The sequence below is a fragment of the Periplaneta americana genome, chromosome 12 (genome assembly GCF_040183065.1).
Source record: "Periplaneta americana isolate PAMFEO1 chromosome 12, P.americana_PAMFEO1_priV1, whole genome shotgun sequence".
In the NCBI taxonomy this organism is placed as follows: Eukaryota; Metazoa; Arthropoda; class Insecta; order Blattodea; family Blattidae; genus Periplaneta; species Periplaneta americana.
This window is the reverse complement of record NC_091128.1, coordinates 58,677,039-58,689,378: the sequence shown is the minus strand read 5'-3', so window position 1 is coordinate 58,689,378 and position 12,340 is coordinate 58,677,039. Positions and strand designations below refer to the sequence as shown.

General features: G+C 35.4%; 1 protein-coding gene across 2 annotated transcripts in view; it reads left to right on the top strand.

The window, feature by feature from the left end:
* ICA69 (islet cell autoantigen 1-like protein) overlaps positions 1-12,340 on the top strand; it is a 58,903-nt gene that overhangs the window by 32,106 nt on the left and 14,457 nt on the right. For both annotated transcript variants that reach the window (XM_069841403.1, XM_069841404.1), the window contains one exon: positions 8,321-8,532. In XM_069841403.1, coding sequence (XP_069697504.1) covers positions 8,321-8,532 — 212 coding nt within the window. The remainder of the gene's footprint in view (positions 1-8,320; positions 8,533-12,340) is intronic.

Here is a 12,340-nt window from a genome sequence, read left to right as displayed (position 1 = left end):
GTAAAACATACTCTGGGTTTATTTGGACGCATTTGATTGTAATTGAATTATTTATTTCTAAAACCCCACAAGTGACATAAAGAAAACTTCTGGAAAAAAAAAAACAATAAAAACTGTTTAGTTTCATTAATTTTATTTTAATTTGTCAAAATGTATTTAACAAGTGATATTAGTTGCTAAATATGAGGTTTATTCACCATTAGTTGTGTTTTATAATATATATAGTCTCCAAAAAAAAAAAAAAAAAAATTAAATTAATTAGGATGTTATGGGGTTTCTCCAACAAACAAACTGAAACTAAGCAAAGCATTGCCTTTTTCCAAGTATTAGAGTGAATAAAAGTAAATATGAACAAACTTTATATTCTATGTAAAACTACAGTATAAAATCACAAAAAATTAAAATTTTTTTTCTGCTGTAACAGACATTTTTCTTATCAGGACTTATTATTTTTCTAGTCTTCGCTTCCACTGTCATTACTATCTTTGTTGCTAGTAGGCCATGTGTACAGTTCCGTGTAGAATCCTTTCACTTTTTAACATTGATTGATAGTCTCAAGCTTTATAAGCTAGGTCTGTTGGCAGTTCAAACGGTAAATTTTGAGTACAAATACTTTTCTCAGAAATGCTGTCAGTGAACTCTTTACAAAGAACTTTACCTTTTTGTTCATTGGAGTGGAAAAACTCATTCACCATCGAAATTTTTAAACTGAACCTTTTTATTCTTTGACATACCACGGCCATAAGATGAATCAGACTTGCTAAATAGCTTATAAAATTTTCACTACCAAGCTTTGAAGCTAACCACATCATTAGCTGTGACTTGTTTTACCTTGAACTTAGACGACGAGTTCTCAATAATCTCAGTTATTTGTTCAATTTTGTTCTTAGCTCTTTTAATAGTGCCAAATGCCTGATCGCATGGCAGAAAAGAATGACCATGAATCGGGTAAAACTGCCAAATTTTTTCAAAAAGGCCCATATCAACTACAGCATCTAGAAATCTTGCTAGTGCATGATTTTTACTCTGTCCACCGAAATTATCACTAAACAAATATAATGTTTTAATGTGTTTACCTAATTTATTTTGAATGTAATTACTGATGAAAGAAGTGACCTCGTTAGTTGATTTGCGGCATTTCCCTTCATGGTAGACATACATTTTGGAGGTATTGTCTCTGAGATTGGTAATACAAAAAACACTAACAGTAAGTTACCAATAGTAAAAGATATCTTATATTGGTATATTAGGTAATGAAAGATTCATCATATAATCAAAGCACAAACCTGCTACTGAATCATCTTCCTCACATTTCTGTCTGATTTCTTTGAGTTTGGTATAAATTTTTTGCTGCGCCTTTTGTGTACCAGTAACTCAGTGCATCATGTTTTGCTGCCTCATTTAGTGACGGATTTTTAATCTTCTTCACACATTATACATGAGTCAATCTGAGGCCTACCAAAAAGTAGGTTAAATCTCTCTTTAAAAATCTTATAGTAGAACCAATAACTAACTTTAGTTTCAGGGTGTTTGATTTTAAACAAACTATGCATTGTTTTAATTGTTAATTCGGCACTTAAGTAGGTTATGTCCTTATTCGAGTAGTGAGAAGATTTCTGAGGAAAGCTTCCAATGTGGTTCTCAATGAGTTTGTACACTTCTCCGGGTGTTGAGCTGGAGTCGTTCCTCTCATGTCTTTGGGCCCTTTGCCCGCTTTCAGTAAGTTGCACAGTCTTCCGACTCAATCAGGGGTCACACCAAAAATGTTAAAAAAAGCAAGTTTACATACCTGCAATGTATCATTATGTAATTTTACATGATAATTAAAAGTAACAATATGGTTGCTTGAGTTGATTGCTCCATTTTGTTTTGTGTGACGTTTAACTTCTTCTTTAGTAATGAGGCTTTGCAAATACAGGTCTTGTCCATTTTGGAGACAATATTCCAAAAGTTGGAAAATGATGTGATTCTTTCCATTTCAGATATTCGTGCATAACATTTTTTGTTGCATCTGTAGAAGACCATCTTGGTTACTTTTATTTTCAAGCACAGTGTGGTAAGGTACACATGTTATAGTCAGTAATAAAATTATAGGAAAATAAAAACGTTCTACTATGGATAGTACTTCGATATGAGTTCATATACATTTACTATCTACTGAACAGAATGAAACACGAGCCTACACAATAATGTATTCATGGTCTAGGCCTAACAGAGATGGAAAATAGTAAAAAATAATGGTTAACCTGATCAAACTAATAGCACACAGTCGTAACTTCGAAAGCTTTGTAAACGAAGATTGTTGGGTCTACACAATTCTTTGATTAGTTAAAAGACTAGCACTATATCATGTTCTTACAGCTCTAAAAACAATCGTACCATTCACTTACTTGCAATCTGGGCCAATTTGAACTTCAAGTTTAATAGTTCCTTTGTTGGTTGTGTAAGATTTTTCTTTTAACTTAGCCTTCTTTATAATGTTTCTTTTGTACATTTCATCATTCCTAATACCCCTTTTTCTTTTCATACGCACTTCATTATCATTAGTAACATTTTCATCACTTGAACTAACCATCTTGTAACAAAATACTCAAAACAGATAATAATAGTAAGGGCAATACTAAATCAGCAATAGACAGAACAAAACATTGATCCAGCTGGGACTGGAATCAGCTGCTGGTGTGCGACAGTACTGGTGTCAGCTAGTGCAGCAGACTGGTTTATTTGAAAAACACCATCTGTGATGTTAGCTTTGGGGTTTTTACAATAAATGCATATTTCTTGTCCAATTTTTTACATGTTACAGCCAAGCTAGATATAGGGTTTTTATATCAAAAGATGCGCATTCATGCTGGCAATCAAAATCCACAAATAAAACGCATTTTGTAAAAAATGTCGGTTGTGGAGTTTTTACTATAAACGATTAAATTAAAAGTCACACAAACTTTTTTTGGGGGGGGAAATATTCCTGTCATTCGTTGCTTTTCTGGTGGTGGTTCAGCTTTATCACTTCAGTCTGCATCTTCGCATTCCTAAACCACAAGCTTTCCATTTTGGCTTCACCAGGTTTAGTTGCGAATTTTGTAAATTTACCTTATGTTATTTTGGAGGAATGAATATTCATTATTTAATTACGTTTCACTTTATAACACTTGTTAATATAAAATGCGATAACACTTTAAGTTCAGAGGTATTTAAATATATCCAGCATACCCCTCTGCCAGTGTTTTATATGTCCCTGGTACGAAAAATTTTCGTAAGATGGCAGCATAAGGCACCTACATAGGGACATCTATTTTTTACCGTGAATATGGTTAAGAATTTACATCAATATTACAGTCAATTTTTTCGATAAAAATCGCAAATTTAAACATACATGCAGGAGCATGGAAGTATTAGTACTATTGGTAGGTTTTTTGCAATTTAAATGCCATGCATACTGTTACTACCACATGATTTAAAGTGTTAAATATGTCAGACAGGCATTTCGAAATTGTTGTGCTTTATCGTCAGTAGTCTTACTTAATAAGTATAGTATTACAATGAACTATAAGCCTCTACTGGGAAGCAAAGTCTATATATTGAAAATGAAATTATTCTTGTCAACTTTTATTATTAGAATCAATTTAGAAAATCAGTATCATTTTACAGAAAAAAGTTGTTTGAATAAAGTGTATTATTATTGCAAAAAATAAAGAAAAGGTTCCGTCACAGATGTTACAAGATTTGTGTTGTAAACTCACTTCACACCTTATTAATGAAAAGTGTAAAACACAGGTCTCTGCCTCAAGCAAAAAGAGATTCATTCTCATAGTGTCCATGTGAAAGCTATGTAAATCTAATGGCATCCAATTAGTTCACAAAAACATAATCTGTAAATATTTTATAGCTGTTTCTTCCATGTCACGGATGTTATAAATGAGTTAATGTCCTTCATTTTCCCAGTTTTAAAACAACTGTGACATTTCTAAGTCAAATTATTCACTTCAACTGTAAAATTGCTAATTGTTATTAAGCCAAACTGCTTAAAATAAATGGCAGAAAGAAGGATCAAGGAGCTCTGAAATTAACAGTGCAGGCTCTAAAAATATTTCTTCAACAATAGCTCCTTTAGAAACATACATTAACAGCTAATCTCTCTATGAGTGAGTGCTGAAAACTTCAGGGAAACAAAAAATACCCATTACTTAGCCAAGACCACTTAGATTCAATGCCCATAAAACTTGTAAAATATTTTCCTTTTGAAAATAAAACATTAGAATATTTAAATTTAAAGCCTTATCTATGTATTACACTAATAATAAATAAATATTTCTGAAAAAGACTTTTTCATTGGAATTCCCAGTTTGCCTGAAATGACTGAAATATCTTTGTATAATGTCTCTATCATATTACGAATTATGTCAATATATTTCAAAAATAATTCAATTTAACGCAATATGTTCAATGTTTTCATCCATGTACTTAAATTACCTTGCTGTCTAAATAAATATGCATAACATAACTTTGAAAATATGTGCAGTGTTATCCGAACAACTACAATGTCCGATTTCCATGTCAAAGACACCAATTAAAATCTCAGCAAATCCAATTGGAAATTATGGTGAACAAAGATTGTCTTTGGTGACTGGTTTCTGTGGGTGGAAATGACAGGAGAATTGAATGAATCTGTAGTACAATATAATTAGTCGTCAGTATCATCTAGTTCAGAAACGGCAATAGGCATGCATATGAGCAAGTTGCACATAGGAGCCAGTAATAGTCCGTCAGTCGCTTGTTCGCACGTCACTGATACCAAGCGCACCTGACAAGGAAAAGACTACTAAGCAAGGGTGTACATGAAAGTAGAGAAGCGTAAATCTTCAAACCATTATTTTAACCCTGACTGGGGGATGACATTCCTTTTTAGGGGTGTAAAATGGGGAAATGTCCAATGTACGAGGTTCATCCAGAAAGTAAGTTCCAATGGCCGATAAAGAAAACAAAAAATCAATAAAGAAAAAATATTTATTGCACTATTTACAGAGATTCACTGGCTACTTTTCAACATAGTCACCACTGTTATTTAGGCATTTATCGTACTGGTACACCAACGCTTGTATGCCCATATCACAGGAGTCTGGAGCCATGAAGTCATTCTCATCTGTACCTCATTGTCGTTGTGGAAACATTTTCCTGCCAGAAAGCACTTCACGAGATGGAAGAGATGAAAGTCACTTGGCGTGAGGTTGGGGCTGTAGGGTGGATGGTCGAAGATCTCCCATCCAAACTGAAGCAACAGATTCTGTGTGGCGTTGACTGTATGGGGTCGTGCATTATAGTGCAAAAGCTTAATGCCTCTTGTCAGCATTCCACGTCTCAGATTTCGCAATTTCTGACAATACCACTCAGCATTAACAGTCTCCCCTCACAGTAAAAACTCGCACATCAGGACACCACATCAATCCCAGCAGGCAGTGCACATAATGTTTTTTAACAGAGATTGCCTGCTTGAATTTGGTTCTCACAGGTGAACTACTATGCCGCCAATGCATGGATTGTTGTTTTGTTTCTGGTGTGGCATGCGACACCTATGTTTCATCCCCAGTGACAACATTGTTGAGAAACTCATCTTTCTTTACATACCGCATGAGGAATGTCAATGCTGTGGCCAGAGTTTCGTTTTGTGTTCATCTGTCAGCTGTTTTGGCACCCATCTTGCACACACTTTTCGAAAATCAAGCCACCCACTGGGAGACTATTTTGTGCAGCAATGAGCGGGACATCTGGGGGAATTAACCAGAGAATTCCGAAATTGTGAAGTGCCGGTTCTGCAAAACTGCTTGCTGGAAACTTTCCATCAGTTTTGGAGTCACCATGGAGGGTCGGCCACTATGGTTTTTGTCATACACATTGGTTCGGCCTTCAGTGAATTGCCTGCACCGTCATCTGATCATGTACTGTCGCTCATAATGTCGGGTCCATACACGTTGCACAATTGGCGGTGGATCTCTGCTGGAGATTGCTTCTGAGCATGCAGAAATCGAATAAGTGCACAAATCTCGCAGTTGGCGGCAGGCAATATCAGTGCAGCCATTTTCTCCTAGCGCTGTGTAATAACTACTGCCATCACAAGACTGAAACATCACTGCATTATTCCCACATACCCCCTTTCTACTGCTATGCATGCACATTCCCGTCCATTTAGTCATGCCATCTCTGGACGCAATTGGAATTTATTTCCTGGATGAACCTCGTATAATAAGCAAGAAGCATTGATATGCAGAAAGTATAATTTAAAACACTATGTAAATTTGCAACCTATGTAATGTCCATGTTTGGTAGAACATATGCTTCTGAAAAATTCTTCTTATAATAAGCTGTTTTGTGACTTGCAGCATTAAAATATCTTAATTCGGATATTGCAAAAATAAATTAAGAAACAAAAAAAGCCCATTTGTCTAGAAAATAAGTTCTGAAGATACACAGGCCTTGTTGTACTGTTCGAAGAAACAGAAACAAATTGTTTTGTGATAGAGTACTCATGTTTGAAGTGTCCATGAAATTAGAAGTCAGTATGATACTTGCCAAAATCAAAACAAATAGAAAGAATTTTCATGAATTGTTTTAATTAAACAAATGTGTTGTTTTTAATCCGGTTGTTTTAGTGCATTTCGACTTAAGCAGTGAGCAAACCATATTAAATATCTATTTACTGTGATCGAATAAGAATTATTGGTGTTGTTATATTCTGTTGGTAAAAAACTGTAAGTGCTTGTAGTTTCTTAATTTCGTTTGCCAGAAAGATTCAATTAATTTTCCTTAAAGTAACATGCTTTAGGTAGTGTATATTTTTGGAAATAAAATATGTTTCTAAGAATAAATTCCTTGTATATGTATAAACAGGTTTATTTTTACTACTAAGATACTGAAAATAAATCAGATGGTACACAATTTGTTTATTTATTGAGATTCTTTCAATAATAAAGTTATTCCTGAACCTTGACACACATGGCGCACTGCCATAATTGTTTACCCCTTGCTTAGTATACGCATTCCTCCATTGTCCTGTCCACACCTGTGGAGTATTGGTCAGCGCATCTGGCCGCGAAACCAGGTGGCCCGGTTTCGAATCCCAGTCGGGGCAAGTTACCTGGTTGAGGTTTTTTCCGGGATTTTCCCTCAACCCAATACGAGCAAATGCTGGGTAAGTTTCGATGCTGGACCCCGGACTCACTTCACTGGCATTATCGCCTTCATTTCATTCAGATGCTAAATAACCTAGATGTTGATACAGCGTCGTAAAATAATCCAATAAAATAAAATAAATAAATCAATTGTCCTCGGCATGAGATACGTAAACAGTCCTTATAGGTAGCATGCTTTGTGTGTGCGAGCATCTTTGCTGCTCCTGATCTAGGTGTAGTGAGCAGAAATTCGCACTCCAAGGTGTGTTCTCGTCTTAAGTTCGAATCTTACTCGAACTGATTGCGTGGTTGGTTTTACTTCAACTATAAAGTAATTCCTCAGTCTCATTTCACCAAAATACCGTCTCTTTATCACCTGTGCCATCAAAATAAAATAACTGTACAGTTGATATAATGTCATTAAATAATTGATAAAATAAGTGAAGTATTTAATTATGTATTGATGTTCTTAGTTTCCAATTTGTCAGCATAGTTGCTTGTTCATTATTATCAATAAAAATAAAAAAAAAATAATTATACTATTCATGCTTGTATTTTTTCATTTATTGGTACTTATTACATAGATTGTTTTAATATCTTCCTTATTGCATAAATATGATTAACTCAATTTGTTGCCGTTGTCACTCATGTATGAGGGGTTCACAACCAGAGTGGACTAAGTCTTTCTAGAACAATTTTGAGAAATTGAGTCAAAGTTCCTGACTCATGCTTAGCAACCTTTCTTTACCTTCCATAGAAAATGCTGCCCTCTGTAGAGTAACAAATGAGTTAAGGACTTGGTTTGTTATGGCAATGAATAAATGTAAGTTTTCTTCATTCGAGATTGTATTACTTCACAAACTGACCACTGGTGGACTTGGTCCAATCTGGTTGTGAACCCCTCATATAATATACTCTTAAACTGCCTAGTGATGAAGCAGTTATTGCTTTACACTTCACTTAATGATTTAATCCAGATGCGCCAATTTTGTTTTCCATATTTCTTTAACTTCATCTGTAATATCCATTGAAATATTTTACAGCCATCCTGTACACATTTACCATTGAAACTTCGTTCCTTCATCCTTAGTGATATTTGCATTTCACTGTATTCCACTTTAACTAAAAACTTTATTTTTTTTATTTACTTATAGACTTCTGTTTTTCGAGGCAGAATACCATGATATAGAAAACGAAGCAGAAAATGCAGAGCGAGAGAAGTCAGAAGATAAATCAAGTCTTCAAAATCTTCTAGCAGCTCCTGACCAAGCATCAGAATCAAAGGAAATGCCACAGTCAGAACAGTTGCTGGATTTAAGTACAGATACCACCCCAGAGCCTACAGCTACGACAATAGAAGAAAAGTGTATGTACAGAATGTCTTGAATTTATCTTAAATATTTTACTTTACTCACTTCAGGCTGATGTTGTTACAAAAGAATTTGCATTCCACTTTTTTGGTATCTATGGGTTCCATAATCCACCCATTACTTGTTTCTATTCTACATTTCCTAAATTTCATGTGATACTCGTGAAAACAGTATTTCCTCTTTGTCTTTCCTGTCAGTGTAGTATGGTTAGTCAGAGTTGAGAGTTAAGGTACAGTCACACATCGCTACTTTTGCAGCGCTGCAGTACAAAAAACTGCACAACTCTCGTACTGCGACGTGTGAACAACGGTGCAACCTGAAAAGTAGCGGCTGCCAAACCTGCTGCCCGCTACTTTTTCATGCTGCGCGCAGCTTAGAAGTAGTGACGTATGAACAGGGTTCTCGGGGTTGCAGCCGCAGCATTTTTGATATCGGTTTTGTTGAAACTTTTGCTGCGGTTGTGACCAGTGTTGCCACCCAAATGTGCCAATGATACTTTTATTGTTTGGATATATTTAATGTTAGATGTGATGAAAATAAATGATTTGTAACAATTATTATATGTACAACACAGTCTGAGTATATTTGCTGATGATATAATTCATTTTTTTAATTTTCCGTAGCGTAGTTTCAAACAGGAGGGTTGCCAGCATTGATTATGTGAATATGCTGTTGGTTATAATTTAAGTATATAGGCGTTTTTAATAGCTTTATAGTAAAAATAATGCCAACTTCTGAATACTAGTTAGGACAGAAAAGCAAATAATAGATAAATAAGTTATCACATGAGTTTCATAATAATGCAAACATAACCACAACATGTATATTGAAAAGTCAACACGGAGATGGAAAGCTGCAGCATGACTGCTGCTGCAAAAATAGCGCCTTGTGTGTGAACAGACTTGCCACCTCTAGTTGAAACTTTTGCAGTGTTCGGATTGTGCAGCATGAAAAGTAGCGTGCAGCGCGCTACTTTTGGCTTACGTGTGAACATGACATGCAACTTTTGCAGCTGCAGTACAAAAGTTGCGCAACAAAAGTAGCGATGTGTGACCGTACCTTTATGCAAAGATTACCTTCACTACGTTTTTGTCTGCATCAGCTTTCTTCACTAGCCCCAGGCCAGTTCAAATCTACTCAGCCTATTTCTCCACTGTTTCATTCCAGATATCACCTGTTTGGGTGTTTCCATTTTCGTATTTCGCTTGAGGTGTATGCAGTACAGTCCTACTTCACCAAGTTTTTGTAATTGATTCTATCTTTTGGTTGTCCCATTAAAGTGACATGATAAAAAAGGGAAGGAAAGTAAATGGTCGCAGGAGAAAGGTATTTTGCATTTGACGAAGAAGAGGATAGAGAATGTATAGGTCTTGACTTAGAGGAAAATATTATTTTCCACTTATGGCTAGTTCTACAATACATTGTGTCCGTAAATACATGATGGAGATGCGAAATGAAAGAGTAACACTTCAGCTTTTTACTGTGTATTCAGTTCTTTTTTTCATTTCATTTATTCTATTCCATAGATCTTACATTAGCAATGAAGCTTTAAGATGTGGAACAAGTCAAAATTTTACAAGATTACAATTACAATTTTTTTTACAATTTCAATTTTTTACAATTTTCTGGCAAGATGTAGTGATATTAGGTGAGACCAAGGACTCACCAACAGATTACCTGAAATTTGCCTTACGGTTGGGGAAAACCTCGGAAAAAACCCAACCAGGTAATCAGACCAAAAGGGGGTGAAATGAAGTGAGGTCGATGACTCGCCATAGATCACCTGTGCATCAGTTCCACGGCTGGGGAAAACTAAAGTTACATGTGGAACATCAGGAGTGATGGATATAATAACTTCTCTGATTCATTCTTTCAAATGGTTAATGTCGTTAATGGATACACTGTACACACTTTGCTTGACAGAACCCCACAGGTAAAATTTAAGTGGAGTGAGGTTCAAAGCACATAGTGGCCATGTTTCCCATCTGCCCCTTCTAATTCCTCATTTTCATTTCATTTAAGAATTCTCGAACTGTATCAGAGAACTGCAGAGGAGTACCCCCAAGGTTACATTGGCATTGGGTTACTGTAAACAATTCCAACACATTGAAGTCATTTTGCGAGGTTACAGTAGAGTCTAGAGAGAAGAAGGGACTGGTCACTTTATCTTTTGCAAAAGCACACCACACATTAACTTCCGGGAATGACTCTTAGTATACAAGTAATAACATTACAGCTGTGTTGTTACATTTCGAGACAAAAAGAACCAAATGCACTTCTATTAAGATAGTCCTAATGCTGAAATATGATAGCTATGCCTGGTCTAACCTAAACTAACCTTGTTACATATATCGGTGCTATATAGACAAATGGCTGACCTATCACTGTCACTAGGAGCTGTCACAAAACTCAAGCCTATCTGCAGCTGTATAATATCGTAATGTGTATTTACAACATTTGTTTTTTTTTTTTTTTTTTATGTGTCTGTTGCCACTGTTTATTGCCATACTAATCGGCAATTAGTTTAGTTCCAGTTCAACAAAATAGTAACGTGTTTAGTCAAGGAATAATTTTATTATTCAGAATACATTGAATAGCCATCTTTACTGATCTTCACTTGTTTCTCCTCTCCTTTGTTTCGGGGCTCTATACTGCATGCTCACTGAAGTTGGAACAGTTTTGTTACCTGTATACTAGAGTCTAGCGAATTTTCAGGCTATTGTACTCATGATCAACAATGGCTCTCATATTTAGAGGGCGGATTTTAGCATATTTGCATGTCGTATTTCTTAGTTGCAAATGATGTGCTATCATTATGTAAATGCATTTCGAGTTATTAGTAATCAAAGATCGAGGTTTCATAGTGCATATATATGCACATTTCAGTTTTCAGCGCATATAAAAGCATATTTTGTTATTTCTTTAGCAATGTGGTGCTTATACCATGATTAAGAATACGAAAAATCGGAAAAATGGAATACAGAAGAATCTCAGACATTGAAACACATTACAGGAGTAATCTGACAACATGCAGACAGTGTGCTGTTGTCGGTGAATCATTTTGGACAAATTCTCAGCTATCAACAAAGCACTCAAATGCATTGTTGACTCTGCAACTGTACAATATTGGAATGTTACGATAAATGAAAGTTGAGAACTTAAAAGAATAGATAATCAAAGCAAGAAGTCGCCACTTCATTTACTTCGTTGGCCATGGCTGGCTTCGATCCCTGCCTGAATCACGAAGGAATTTATGGTGAACAAAGCGTGATCGTATTTGCAAACACTGCTTACAAAACTTACACACAAATTATGAACAAGTTGAAGTTTCGTTTTGTTGTCGCTGGAAAGGTCAGTCAGTAAAATGTTGGCATAGTCAAAATAGGGGAATACATAAGGGACTTTTTTAAATAATATGGAAGTTGAACATTTATCCTTTTTAGCACATGGATAATAGAATATACTTTTCTGCAGGTTTCTGTGATTTACATGTCCCAGTGGAGATTATTATCCAAGTGAATGTCAAGATTTTTTACTGAAGAACTGAAAGGGATATGCACTGTACTTACTTTAATGGGAGAAAGGTCAAGTTGTTTCACAGCATCGGTTTGCCATCTGTGTCCTAATATAATTGCTTGTGTCTTTCCAGGATTGATTTTAAGATGGAATTTCTTTGTCCATGTCAAATCGAGTCAATGTCTTTGTTCAGTTTGTCTATAGCATTGTTTACTCGATCTAAGTAGGAAGAGATGTAGCATTGTAGGTCATCAGCATACAAGTGATAGTTAGAGTGCCTTACAAGAG